General features: G+C 40.5%; 1 protein-coding gene and 2 long non-coding RNA genes across 3 annotated transcripts; all 3 read right to left on the bottom strand.

Annotated features, from left to right (window-relative positions):
* Window positions 1-6,846: 6,846 nt before the first annotated feature.
* Window positions 6,847-8,211, bottom strand: LOC135105463 (uncharacterized). Its single transcript, XM_064013587.1, has 3 exons — window positions 7,987-8,211; window positions 7,629-7,807; window positions 6,847-7,084 (listed from the first exon to the last, which is right to left on the bottom strand). The coding sequence occupies exons 1-3, from the start codon at window positions 8,122-8,124 to the stop codon at window positions 6,883-6,885; spliced, it is 519 nt and encodes a 172-aa protein (XP_063869657.1). The 5' UTR covers window positions 8,125-8,211; the 3' UTR covers window positions 6,847-6,882.
* A 146-nt stretch (window positions 8,212-8,357) lies between these two features.
* On the bottom strand, window positions 8,358-10,536 carry LOC135105464 (uncharacterized). The gene is made up of 3 exons (XR_010270856.1): window positions 10,367-10,536; window positions 9,113-9,354; window positions 8,358-8,536 (listed from the first exon to the last, which is right to left on the bottom strand). It is a non-coding gene; the product is annotated as an uncharacterized LOC135105464 (long non-coding RNA).
* A 619-nt stretch (window positions 10,537-11,155) lies between these two features.
* On the bottom strand, window positions 11,156-12,700 carry LOC135105465 (uncharacterized). The gene is made up of 3 exons (XR_010270857.1): window positions 12,503-12,700; window positions 12,019-12,222; window positions 11,156-11,338 (listed from the first exon to the last, which is right to left on the bottom strand). It is a non-coding gene; the product is annotated as an uncharacterized LOC135105465 (long non-coding RNA).
* Between the last annotated feature and the right edge of the window lie 673 nt (window positions 12,701-13,373).

Below are 13,373 nucleotides of genomic sequence, written 5' to 3' on the forward strand. Positions count from 1 at the left end.
CTCTCTCTCTCTCTCTCTCTCTCTCTCTCTCTCTCTCTCTCTCTCTCTCTCTCTCTCTCTCTCTCTCAATCCTCACTTATAAACTAAAACTTGACATGTGACTATAGAACTTAGTCTCACAGTACCTCACAGAGACTTATAATCACTTCATCACCAAGTTTTGATATCACCGTGTTTCATCATTGCTATTGTCCATGAACCTAGCGATCAGTACAGCACTTTATTCGTGTTTCTGACTGGTCGTCTTGGATAATTGACCCACTGTTCTTGAATTTTTTTGCAACTTTAACATATGTTTAATTTGTTTAACTGTTCTTCTTATTGAGCTTTTCTTGTTTTTTGGCATTACATTGCTGTTTTATGGGAGCACTGAGAAAGTATTACTCTTGGCTTTCCATGAAATCTCTGCCTGCCAGTTAGAGAGCCAGCTTAATACTGGACACATAACGGAGGTGACTGTATCTGGAATGGAAACATGTATTCCTCATACTCGAATTTTAAATCTTGTGGACCTTGCTTCAATTTGTCATTCTCAAGCCGTCCAGGATGAAGAGGCAGCTTGCAGATGATACCTTAAGCATTCATTTACTGAAACTTTTTTCCTTTAAATTTCTGTCTGAAATCATGCCAGATATGCGTTTTGAATTCGATATTCTAGGAAGGACATCAATGTGTTATGCTTCATATCATATTTTAGTTAAAGGATTAAGAAAAAGCAAAAAAATTAAAAAATCGTTATTTATTTAATCATATTGATTCAGAGTGTCAGTGACTTTGAATAAGTAAAACTGTTTTTGCATGTACAAAATCGTATATTGCTTAATCCACAAACACGATTACCACTCAGCCCGATATGTAAAAACTCTTGAAAGATACGAGTATTTTGCAAATACATATCATCCATTACTAAATATGAGGTTTTATGAGCAGCGGCCGCCGCCATCTGGTAGTATCTGCTTCTGTGACCGTTCTTCCACACCAGGTGCTTCACCCATTTCTGCACCGTGCTTGGACTCCGTCTTGTCTTCTTTGCAATGGTTCTGAACGACATCCCTCCGAACCAGAGCCACGTGAACAAGTGCTGCTCGGCGAGACCTGTCTTGGAAGCATGCCGCTCCATACTTACGCGGACAGAAACAAACTCAAGTTAATCTCACCTGCATATTTACATTTTAATACTTTTCTATATTTTTGGTTTTCGTCTAAACAAAAGATATTCGTGTTTTGTTCCAAACATTTTGTATCGTTTTGAATCCCATTTTCAGTAATTTTTATGAACTTTACGTATTGTGTTTTTCTGGCACATTTATTGTGAATTTGATCTCTTAAGGTATCTAAGTTATCATTACTTTGGGCGTGGGAAAATTTATGAAATAAAAGACCTCTTTTGTATTTTGTTTTATGCTCCCTTTTGTTATTAATTGAATTTATCATTAGTTGTATATAATTTTAGAGCGGTTTTAAATATCTACTTTTTAAATATAACTGAAACAGGAGTAATACACCTAAGAGAAGTATATATAAGAGATTAAGGGCAGGTGAAGAAGTTTTAAGGCCACAATATAATGAATTAGTTAGGCAGGAGGTTAACGAGGAAAGCCATGGGCTATAATGAATTATAGATAGCCAGCCAGGCGAAGACGGACCGCAAGGGATTTTATCAGGTATATAGGATGAAGAATAAGGATACTATAGGTCCATTAAAGGCAGTAGATGGGGAGCTGGTTAGTTCTGGGGAGGAGATTAGTAAAACTCTGAACGAGTATTTTTTTTAACTGTCTTCACGCAGGAAAACATGCAGGATATGCCAAATAGTGAACAGATGTTTAGAGCAGATGAGAATGAGAAGCTGACATATTTCCATAACTAAGGAGATAGTGGAACAGGAGATAGATAGGCTAAAAATGTTCCAGACACCAGGACCAGATAAACTATATCCCAGAGTACTTATGGAATGCAAAGAGGTTATTAGTGAGCCGTTAGTTTCTATCTTCAGGAAATCACTTGGGTCCGGTGAGGTACCAATAATGTGGAGGCAGGCTAATGTAGTACCCATCTTTAAGAAAGGAGATAAAACTTTAGCGTCTAATTATAGACCTGTCAGCTTAACTTCAGTTGTGGATAAAATGTTGGAGTCAATAATAGCGAGGAACATTAGGGAACATTTAGACAAACATAACTTGATAAATCAGTCACAGCACGGCTTCACGAAGGGGAAGGCTTGCCTGACAAACTTGTTAAGTTTTTACAGTAAAGTGTACAAGGCAGTACATAATCGTGATAGTTATGACATCTTATATCTGGACTTTAGTAAAGCTTTTGATAAGGTACCCCATCAGAGGCTCCTGAGAAAGGTTAGAGCACACGGGATAGATGGGAGGGTGTTAGGCTGGATAAGGTCATTGCTAAGCGACAGGCGACAAAGAGTAGTAATAAACGGCTCTAAATCCGAGTGGGGTCATGTAATTAGTGGGGTGCCACAGTTATCAGTATTAGAGCCATTGTTTTTCTTAATATATATATATATATATATATATATATATATATATATATATATATATATATATATATATATATATATATATATATATATATATATATATATATATATATCAGTGATTTGGATACTGGAATTAGTAGTGATGTTAGTAAATTTGCGGATGACACAAAGATAGGTAGATTGATTAGGTCAAAATCGGATGCCATCGTCTTGCAGTGAGATTTAGATAGGATGAAAGAATGGACGGACAGATGGCAAATGCAGTTTAATATTAAGAAATGCAAAGTACTTAGCGTAGGTAGAGGAAACCCACACAGTAGGTACACATTAAACAACGAAACTTTGGTAGGTACAGGGTACGAGAAAGATTTAGGAGTTATAGTTAGCTCATAACTCCGCCTAGGAAAACAATGCATAGTGGCCAGAAACGGCAAATAGGGTATTAGGAATAATTTTTAGGAGTGTTAAAAGTAGAAGGCCCGAAGTAATATTAAAGTTATATTTGGCACTGGTCATCTAGACTACGCTGTGCAGTTCTGGTCCCCACATTACAGGAAAGATATAGGTCTATTAGAATCAGTACAGAGGAGAATGACTAAAAGGATACAGTGGATGAGGAGTATTCCTTACGAGGCGAGATTGAAGCTGTTAAATTTACATTATTTAGGAAGACGTAGGTTAAGAGGGGACCTGATAAGTCTTAAAGTGGTATAAGGGGTATAAGAAGGGGGATGTTAGCAAAATTCTTAGGATCAGTAACCAGGAAAGAGCAAGAAATAATGGGTTCAGGCTTGAAAAATTTAGGTTTAGGAAAGATATAGGAAGAAATTGGTTCTCAAATAGAGTGGTAGATGAGTGGAATGGACTAAATAATCATGTTGTTAGTGCCAGGACATAAAGGAGCTTTAAGAGAAGATTAGATGGGTTTTTGGATGGGGATGGAAATAGGTGGAAATAGGTGGGTATGTTTCTCACAGGGACTGCCACGAATAGGCCTGGCGGCTTCTTGCAGCTTCCCTTATTTCTTATGTTCTTATGCTCTTATATACATCATTATGAGCGGCAGCATCTTAATTTGTAATAGTCTTGAAATCTCAATCATAACTTGACGTAGATATTTTAATTAAAACTACACTAAAACTCTCTCGCCTACAGAAAATCACTTAGATATGTAGTCAGTCTCTGTAACTAGTATTTGTAAACTCACCAATCGTGACGACTTGTGTCAGTTCAGAAGACAAAAGCCGAGCTGAGACTGAGGATGAGAGCGACAGCCGGTGTGTGAACAGCTAATGCATCACCACACGTTTTATCTTTCCCTTATGGTGAGCAACTTATCGTACTGTGGGCCACGGACAGATGCAGTGAGGTGTGTGTGTGTGTGTGTGTGTGTGTGTGTGTGTGTGTGTGTGTGTGTGTGTGTGTGTGTGTGTCACACACACACACACACACACACACACACACACACACACACACACACACACACACACACACACACACACACAACTTCGCCAGTCAATTAATTCCATTTGCCAATTTCTCTGCTAAGAAAGCTGTATTTCCTCACATATTTCTTCGCTCTTTTTTGTTTTTTTGTGCAATTCCTTAGTGTTTCTCTTAGTGTTGATTGTGATATGTGTGTGTGTGTGTGTGTGTGTGTGTGTGTGTGTGTGTGTGTGTGTGTGTGTGTGCAGCTTAAATACTTATGGGCTATGTTTTTTGTGTGTGTTCATTTAGAGAGAATAATAATTTTTCACATGTTCATTATACCAGGGGTTCATAATATTCTTAAGTTAATGTACAAAACTAACGACAAACACATTCTGTTCACTGTCCTGCATGGTGAATGTTCGCCAGCAGTCTATGTTGTAATCAGCGGCGGCTCAGTACAACCTCAGAAGAATGAAAGGGAAGCTAGAGTGTGTCCCAGGATGAGAGTGTAGAATGTGCACTGCAGGTGACCGGAGTCCGAACATCACTTGCAAGTCACTGGCCTGGATAATAATAATAATAATAATAATAATAATAATAATAATAATAATAATAATAATAATAATAATAACAATAATGGTAAATAAATGAATACTGGAAAAAAGGACTGGCGCACTGGATAAATGCGTGAATTTAGATGCGCGTGTATTGGACTGATGCAATAATGATAAAAAAAAAAAAATAATAATAATAGTAGAAGTGATAGTAAAAGCATGGAGAAAAAAAGCATTACGGTATTTACTTCGAATATATGTATTAGACTAAAGCAAGTTCCGGTTCGATTCTCAAACAACAGATGCAACCACCTTGACGAGAGCAAGCTGTGGCCCATCGCCTCGCTCCTGCAAAGCCTGGCGCTCCTTCTTCACGTGGTTGATGATGACTTCGTCCATCCACAGCGCCACCAGCCCCGCGTCCAAGAACCGCTGGATGCCGTCGTTGATGCTTCCTCGGAAAGGCGCCTCCTTGCTGGTGTGGTCTGCAGAGAGGAAGGAATATATGCAACTCAGCTTTCATTGCTATGGTCATGCTTGATTAACATTCAGAACACTGTAAAAGGAGAACTGTTTGCATGGACTTAGAAAAAAAGATAGATGCACTGTAAATGGACAGTTGTTGCAGGGACACAGAAAAGGAAAGAAAAGGTTAATATCGTCTTTTCAGAGCGCTGTTAGTATCGTCTTTAATAAGTTACAGAACTACATATTTAAGAAACAGTATTGGGAAAATTGTTTGAAAGTTGTACTGTAGATGATAATGAAAAAAAAAAAAAAAAACTGCAGCGGTGAAAGGGTTATGACGTGCTTGCTGGTGTGTCTTGTAGTCTCTGCCCTAAAAGCCTTCCTTCCGGGTGTTAGCTGCCAGTCTGTTTCACGTTCCCTAAGTGTAGAACAACCTGACTGAGGCTTCAGGGTTGATGACATCCATCAGAGACGGCTAGGGTGATAACAGCGCAGCAGAGTTGGGGTTGTGCTAACTGAACTGAGTGAGCGGAGTGGCCAAGCATCTTGAAAGCCGTGACGTCACGTGACTGATAGCAGGAAAAAAAATTTTGGAGAACAAGTTATACAAAGGTATTTTGCTCCATATATGGAGAAAGCAGTCTAGAGGGTGTGCATCATTCAAACCGAGAACATATTGCACAAAACACTAAATGAATCCTAGAGAATAATGAAAAAAAAAAAAGACAATAGCAATGAGGAGTAAAATAACATGGAAAATGATGGCTGAGGCGACTGATTGTCAGCTGTTAGCATGCTTGACTTACAACAGAGAGGTCCAAGGTTCGGATCTCCTGCGGAATGGAGACACTTTGTGTGCTCCTGTTCATTAGGCAGCGAATAACGCGAGAGGTAAGGCGAACACTCGTGAGTTCTACCCGATAACTGCTAAGACTCCCCAGATTAATCATTTGAACATAATATACCGCGTTTACATAATACGACTAGTATGGTACCAATTCGAAAAATTATAGATAAATTGGAACAAATCCCTCTGGGAGGTGGACCTCCCATATAATGTGTTTTAATGAAGTAAAATTGTCAGTAGTACCAACATTATATTTCAAATTCATCTTTTGGGACCACTGTGAGTAAACTGCTCGCATTGTGTTCAGCTCTTATTTAGTTTTTAATGTTGCCAGAAATTACAGAGACAAAATCCAATCAAACTGCATTTACTATCAAGGCTCAGGATGACTTTCATCAATGTTGCTGCTAGTATCCGTAACAAGAAAAGGTCTTTTCATGAGAAATATAATCTTGAATCATGATATTACATATAAGTACAAAAATATTCGCAGACAGATCTAATGGCGAAATTTCATCGGAAAACTTCTGGAAATGTACATGATCTTTATTTACATAAGACAAGGGAAGTCTGACATCCATGTGGCTACATATCATTCCGCTCAAATCTTACCCCTGCAGATGCCGCACCCATTTTCGCACGGTGTCTTCCTGGTTTGCTTGGCTATGCTCCTAAACGACGCTCCTCCAGACCGGAGCCACGTCAACAACAGCCGCTCTTGATGGTTAATTTCGTTGTACAAACAGTGTTTTGAAGTTACTTTGCAGAAAAAAAGTTACTATGAGTAGAAAACATTCATATTCAGTTGGTTAGTGTCCTTGCAGAAGTACAGGAAGCACATTTTATTCCCTATCTTAGCACGTATATTTACGCTCGGTAGTCTGCATTTGCACAGTCAGCGGCGCCTCAGTACAATCTCGCAGAAGAAGGAAAGGGAAGCTAGAGTGTGACCCAGAAAGAGCGTGTAGAATGTGCCCTGCAGGTGACTGATGCCAAGTACCACCTGACCGTCGCTGGCCTGAAAAGACACCACCAAGCAAGTTAATATCCACGTTAACTTGGAATCTATACGTTTACTGGACTCAAGTACGTTGCAATTTAGTGCATGCATAGATAGTTACTGTTTCGAGAGTGAGCTGCGATCCAACGTCTTTCTCCTTTAGTGCCTCCCGTTCCCTTCTGACTTTGGAAAGAATGACTTCATCCATCCACGTCGTGATGAGCCCCGCGTCCAGGAACCGCTGTATGCCGTTATTGATGCGTGAGCGGAAGGGCGCCCCTTTCCTGATGTCGTTTCCGAGAGTAAAAGAAAGACAAATAAAGTGCAAATAACTCTACGCTTATCAATTAATTAAATTGTATTGGTTTTTCAAACACCAAACCAGCAACTGATTGTATCTCACTAAGCCTGTTGTACACATATGTATAGCATTATGTGCATGATTTGGTAGTGAAAAAGTAAATGAAATAATATTGGATATGGAAAAGGCGTACTAGGATAATCGTCCATAACAGCACATGAGACTTGAGAGTAACAGGAAGGATGGGTGTATGGCGTGTTGGAGGAGGAGGAGGAGGAGGAGGAGGAGGAGGAGGACCACGACGACAACAGCATCACCATCACTACCACCACCACCACCACCACCACCACCAACAACAACAACAACAACAACAACAACAGCAACATCACCACCACCAACACCACCAACAACAACAGCAACATCACCACCACCACCAAGAAAAAAAAAAAAAAACATAATTGAATGGGCAACGACACCTTTATGAATCTGAACGAGCCAAGTTACAAAAATGCAGGAGGCTCAGATACCGGAATGCCCAGCCGTTGCCACCGTACATCGGGTAGCGGGTGGTGCTGATGTGGACAGGGGTGTAGCCTGTCCTGTCCGTGTAGTACGTGGACACCAGTGTTTTGGTGAAGTAATAGTTTTCGATGTATGAGAAACCGCCTTCCAAGACTCGTGCCAGTCCTTCTTCATTTTCGACAAACTGAAATACACATTAATTGAGTTACGCACAAACACCCACACACACACACACACACACACACACACACACACACACACACACACACACACACACACAAATCGTTCATTCACGCTCATTTATATTATAAGCCACTAATTTTTCCAATTACTGGGCACCGGTAAACTACTTCAATTTTACACCTCGAAGTGCTTGTAAACTTCAACCACGGCTGGATTAGGATTGGAGGCAAAAAACGGTCTATGTGCGCCGGTCATTGGAACTGCTGAGACGCCCCAGACCCAGCCTTGAGTCTTTCCCCGCTCCGCCAGCTCCTCCATGCTGTTTATAACGGATGATTTACTTTCCACTACCAGATGAGAGATGAGAGAGCCTCTGTAGGCTGATGATACTATTAGATACACGAGCAACCACATGCCGACAAGGATCTGAAATAGACAGGCGTTTGCATTATTTGAAACGTGATATCTGAGGCATTATAAGCTCCTGCAATTTGTGAAAATTGAAAGATACATCTCGGTGTATAAATGAAAAATGTGCATCTAACCTGGCTGGACGTGGTGGAAGGAGGTTCAAAGGGTCGATCCTCAAGCAGCAGACCCCAGCCATAGAAGATGGACGACGTGAAGCTGAGGTAACGCCTTCCGCTAATCCAGTGCGACAGTCTCTCCATCATCCACAGCACTGAGCCCCAGATCATGACGCACATCACAATTGCTCCCCACACCTCGCCTGTCCGAGTCGACGAACAAAAGTAAACAGAACATGGACTTAGGAAGTATCGAAAGTATCGATAGTTTGCCAGAAATTGTCTTACGTTGGTGACTCCATCTTAGATTTGGCACCATTGGCCAGACGACTAACTCGGTATGGTTCTAGCAGTTTACTGAGAGGGGAAAAATCCTAGTATCCACTGGACATTATCTTTTAGATAACGCTCCTCTCTCCTTTAATGTCAGTTAACTGTCATCTCCTCTACATTGAAAATACTGGGTAATCCTTTATGAAATATCTAAACTGGAAATTCAATGTACCAACTCTTGCCAGAACCACTTTCACGATCCTAGATTTTCTGTGTCCTCTCTGCCAATTGCTTTCTTTCTTCCAGATTCTTTATCTCCTTTTACCTAATTCAGCCCACCTTACTAATACAAGACAACCAATATCTTCAGAAGATAAGTTTCGTTACTGTGACGAGATGAGCTTCAAGACAACTCTAGAACGAAACTGGCAGCAAATATAATGATGTGATGAAATGAATGTGATGAATGATGTGAATGAAATTTGTGTTAGGCCATAAACACTCACCTTCAAGAGGTCTGACCACCGACAAGTACTCAGGCAAGGGCTTTGGCTTAGACGACAGAATCACAAGGGACTCATCAATGTATGCCCTTGAATATTCCACCACCTCTGCTCTCTCGGGCGTCACTGTCAGGTCCATGGAGAAGTCTGCCATCTCGTGCTGCAGAGTGCCCACCACGCCTGTCCAGTTACCGCCTTCCGCCTTTGTTCCGAATTTCCCGTCAGACGCATGCCGCAGCTCGTACCTAACACACACACACACACACACACACACACACACACACACATCGTTAATATTAATGCCCATTCAGTTGGTTAAAGGAAAAGGAATTTAGTTTACGAGTATGTGATGAAAAACTTCCTTGCCTTACTGTATGGATGGAGGTGCGGTACACATGAGTGCCATGACCTTTACATGATCAGGGAAAGGACACAAAACGTTCTCTCAATGGAGGCCTACTGTGGATGTAACATGGCCATGAACATGATTGCACAAGTCTCATGCACTAATTCAGCACCTGGGAGAATGAGAACCTTTGGCGTATACGACACGGAACTCTCAGCTTCATAATTTAACTGTCCAAGGGGTGAAATACAAATTCTGAATATTATGTGAGGGACCAGCTAAGAAATTTCAGTTTGAGGATATGGTCGGCTGAGTACGTCAACTGAACGGAGGGCGTCTGTCTGGAGAGTAATATCTGGCTTTCTGCAAATTTAGAGTTTTATGATATTTCCTCGTGAGTATATAATGTTGAGAAGGACGCTTGACAAATAATGTGGTTTAAATAAATAAAATGTTGTATGGAAGTCATCCGTAAAGAAGAGGAAAGGATACTTACTGTGTTAATTTGGGAATGTGAGAGATTAGACAGATAATGCAGAAAAGAACAAAACCATGCGTTACTTGGCTGTTGATAGGCTTGAGAGAGCAGACAGAGGTACCAATGACAACAGGTAAAAATCGTAAGAGGCTAGAAACTTTTAGAGGATATTTTAGAAATTGATGATTGACAGATTCTACTGAAAAGTGCCATGTGAGACAGCAGTAAGACTTCATTGAAACCTTTTTAAAAGAGGATGATCAGGTTTGAGTCGCCTTGTGAAGAATCCTTACCAAAGATGGGTATGATATTATCTCAGAATATCTTAATACAGTTACTAAGCTAGAGAATGCACATTAAGAGGATCTCTCATCTGAAATATTATTCTCAGTGCCATCACTAGATTATTCTTTAGCGACTTAAGGGTACTTACGTAAAGTTCATATGCCGAGCAAGAGTGTTAAGCATGCGAGTGTTGAGAGAGTCCTCAAGGTAGAGTACTATAGGGCCGTTAGCACTTTGTATATACTTGTAGCTTATGTATGGAAAATAAGACATCGAAACAACAATAAACTTGAAACCCTTGAAGTCCTCTGCATCACCTGTAAATAGCGACATCTAATGTACTAGAAAATAGTTAATACTGAGTTAATCTATATTGTCGAGTTGCTGAATATTACTATGTATGTAACAATTATAACATTAAGAGACGACATGGCGCTGCATAAGGGAATCCTTGGTCCGCGGAGCCGAGGGAACCAAACTCTACATTGGCAGACAACCGGACAATTGGTGTCTACGATCAGGTCCCAAATCCACCCACTAAGGCAAGATGACCTACACGAGAGAGAGAGAGAGAGAGAGAGAGAGAGAGAGAGAGAGAGAGAGAGAGAGAGAGAGAGAGAGAGAGAGAATCTTACCATTAAGCAATTCAACGTTCTTAGATATGCCGTCTTCCAAGTCCCACTGGTGAAGCAACCGTGGTCTGGTTTCCTGCGCCGTGCAGTAAAGGCACCGACTGTACACCTCCACGGCGCGGCGCTTACCTACTTTGTATTAGGAAGAAAGAAAGAAAAAAAAATACTGCTGTGTCCAAAATAAATAATAAAAAAAAAAAAAAATCACTCACGCTAAAGACTTGATATTATGATACAAACCAGTGTGAGATATGTATGAATAATACAAGTATCTAATTGATCTTTAAAATAACATTGCGTAATTCCATTTACTGTTTTTTGTCGTCTTTCTCGCATTGTATGAAGTAAAAAAACGACGTGTGATGTAGAGGACGTGAAGAGAATTGCGAAGAGCTGAGTGTTGGAAGAGCTCGTTAACGTCCTCCCCACTGCCAATCAGAACCACCCGAGTCCTGGGCTGCAGCCACAACCCAGACCACGACACCAATCTGAAAGCCACACGTAATAACACGAATAACACCTCAAACATGTTTTTTCGCATCTCCAGCTCTAGAATTTAGTTTATTTGGTAACTATGTCATTAAGGTTTTACCAATTAAATTGGAACGAAAGCTAGTCAAAATGAAACAATAAAGACGAAATCATGATGGATTCCAAGCTCATAAAAAGCCTTGATAGCGTGGTAATTGATGAAACTTCTATGTTTACTCTTGCGGTTCAGTTATTAGCGATAGGTTCTTAGTAAAGAATGTAAATTAGGTGAAGCTTTTTGTAATACTAATGAAATAGGCGTTCTTAACTTCTTTCCGGATTAAGCTTTAATGAAATCAGTGGTTCGCATATCTTTGGGGATTCTTGTGAAAAATCTTATACATAATAGGTTGAAAATTATTTATATTGCAAGGAAACATGGAATCATCCACAGGCTCAGTGAAAGAAGCATTCTGAGCATATTTACACCCATTAAAAAACGATGTATCTCTAAGTTTCAAGCGGAGATCAAGGTATACTTATGCTTAAAGGAAAAAAGAAAAGTCTTCACCAAATCTGGTACATGAGAGGCTAACGAGAGGACTAAATAACGAAATGAATTATATACTTTTCTTAACCATAATTGTGTATTTATATCTGAAATAGGCAAACCTCACATTTCATGAGCGTGCCTCACCTGGCGGCTGTATCGGTGCCGCAAGCGGTGTGGTCAAGCAGGAAGGCGCGACACGTGGCCTTGCTGGACCCCCACACCTCGCGCCAAAAGTACGGCACTCCATCATTCCCTGGGAAGACTTTTTCTTTGGTGCTAACGTGGAGCAGCTTGGCGTCTCCGCAAGGCTGCAGGAACACTGCCAGCTCGCCCACCTCAGAGAGACGCCTTGGAACCAGTAGTAATAGTAGTAGTAGTAGTGAAAGCAAATAAGATGTCGTGCTACTGTAGCCTACTTGAATGTGCAGCCTTCTCAACCTGAATGAGTCTGGCGACTCTAGCCTATGATACTATCGTTTGTAGACACCTGCCATACTAGTGTAGTTTTTCCGACTCTAGCCCATTGTACCATCCTCTAGACACTTGCCTTGCTTATATGCGTAGCTTTGGCGTCTCTGACGTGTGTTCCGTGATGTGCCCCTTGTGTGTTGAAAGAAGATGTGCTTACCTGATGAGGTGAGGCAGTGCACGCGAGGGGCGAGGGGCGGCCAGCACCAGGTGACATCCAGCCAGGTAGCGCTTCACCACCTGACTCGCTGCTTGTGCAACGTCCTCCTCCCATCCGCCACCTGCATGCACCACCTCCCCCAGACTCAGGCCCACCGCCCCCGCTCTGGTGACAATGCCGCATAGGAGTACGAGCTGAGTCAACCCCGCTAAAACCAACATGCCTCTGGAAAAACTGTGATATATATATATATATGTATATATATATATATATATATATATATATATATATATATATATATATATATATATATATATATATATATATATATATTACACGGCTTATATGGTTTCACGTCCGGTTTTCCTATTCTATCAGGGCTAGGACGGTGCCTACTAACGAAGGACTTTGATTTGTATATATATATATATATATATATATATATATATATATATATATATATATATATATATATATATATATATATATATATATATATTACAAGGCTTATATGGTTTCACATCCGGTTTTCCTAGTCTATCAGGGCTTGGACGGTGCCTACTAACAAAAGACTATGATTTAGGGAACCGTTATCCCGAGTGGATGCTCTTCCTACCATCGCAACATGTCCAGAATCTGAACCTGTGTACTTTTGCTATCACGGTGTTTCATCTTTGCTATTCTCCATGACCCTAGCGATCAGTGCAACATTTTATTCGTGTTCCTGACTGGCCGTCTTGGATAATTGATCCACTGTTCTTGATATTTTTTTTGGTAACTGTAACATATCTGCTCATTTTGTTTAAACTGTTCTTATTGAGCTTCTCTTCTTTTTTGGCATTACATTGCTGTTTTATGGGAGCACTGAGAA

The sequence above is a fragment of the Scylla paramamosain genome, chromosome 12 (assembly GCF_035594125.1).
Source record: "Scylla paramamosain isolate STU-SP2022 chromosome 12, ASM3559412v1, whole genome shotgun sequence".
Classification (NCBI taxonomy): domain Eukaryota; kingdom Metazoa; phylum Arthropoda; class Malacostraca; order Decapoda; family Portunidae; genus Scylla; species Scylla paramamosain.

Coding starts and splice junctions, on each gene's coding strand:
- LOC135105463 (XM_064013587.1), bottom strand. CDS start 8,124: ATGGAGGAGCTGGCGGAGCGGGGAAAGACTCAAGGCTGGGTCTGGGGC. Junction 7,808..7,986: donor AAGTTTACAAGCACTTCGAG/GTGTAAAATTGA, acceptor TGTGTATTTCAG/TTTGTCGAAAATGAAGAAGG. Junction 7,085..7,628: donor GGCAACGGCTGGGCATTCCG/GTATCTGAGCCT, acceptor AAACGACATCAG/GAAAGGGGCGCCCTTCCGCT.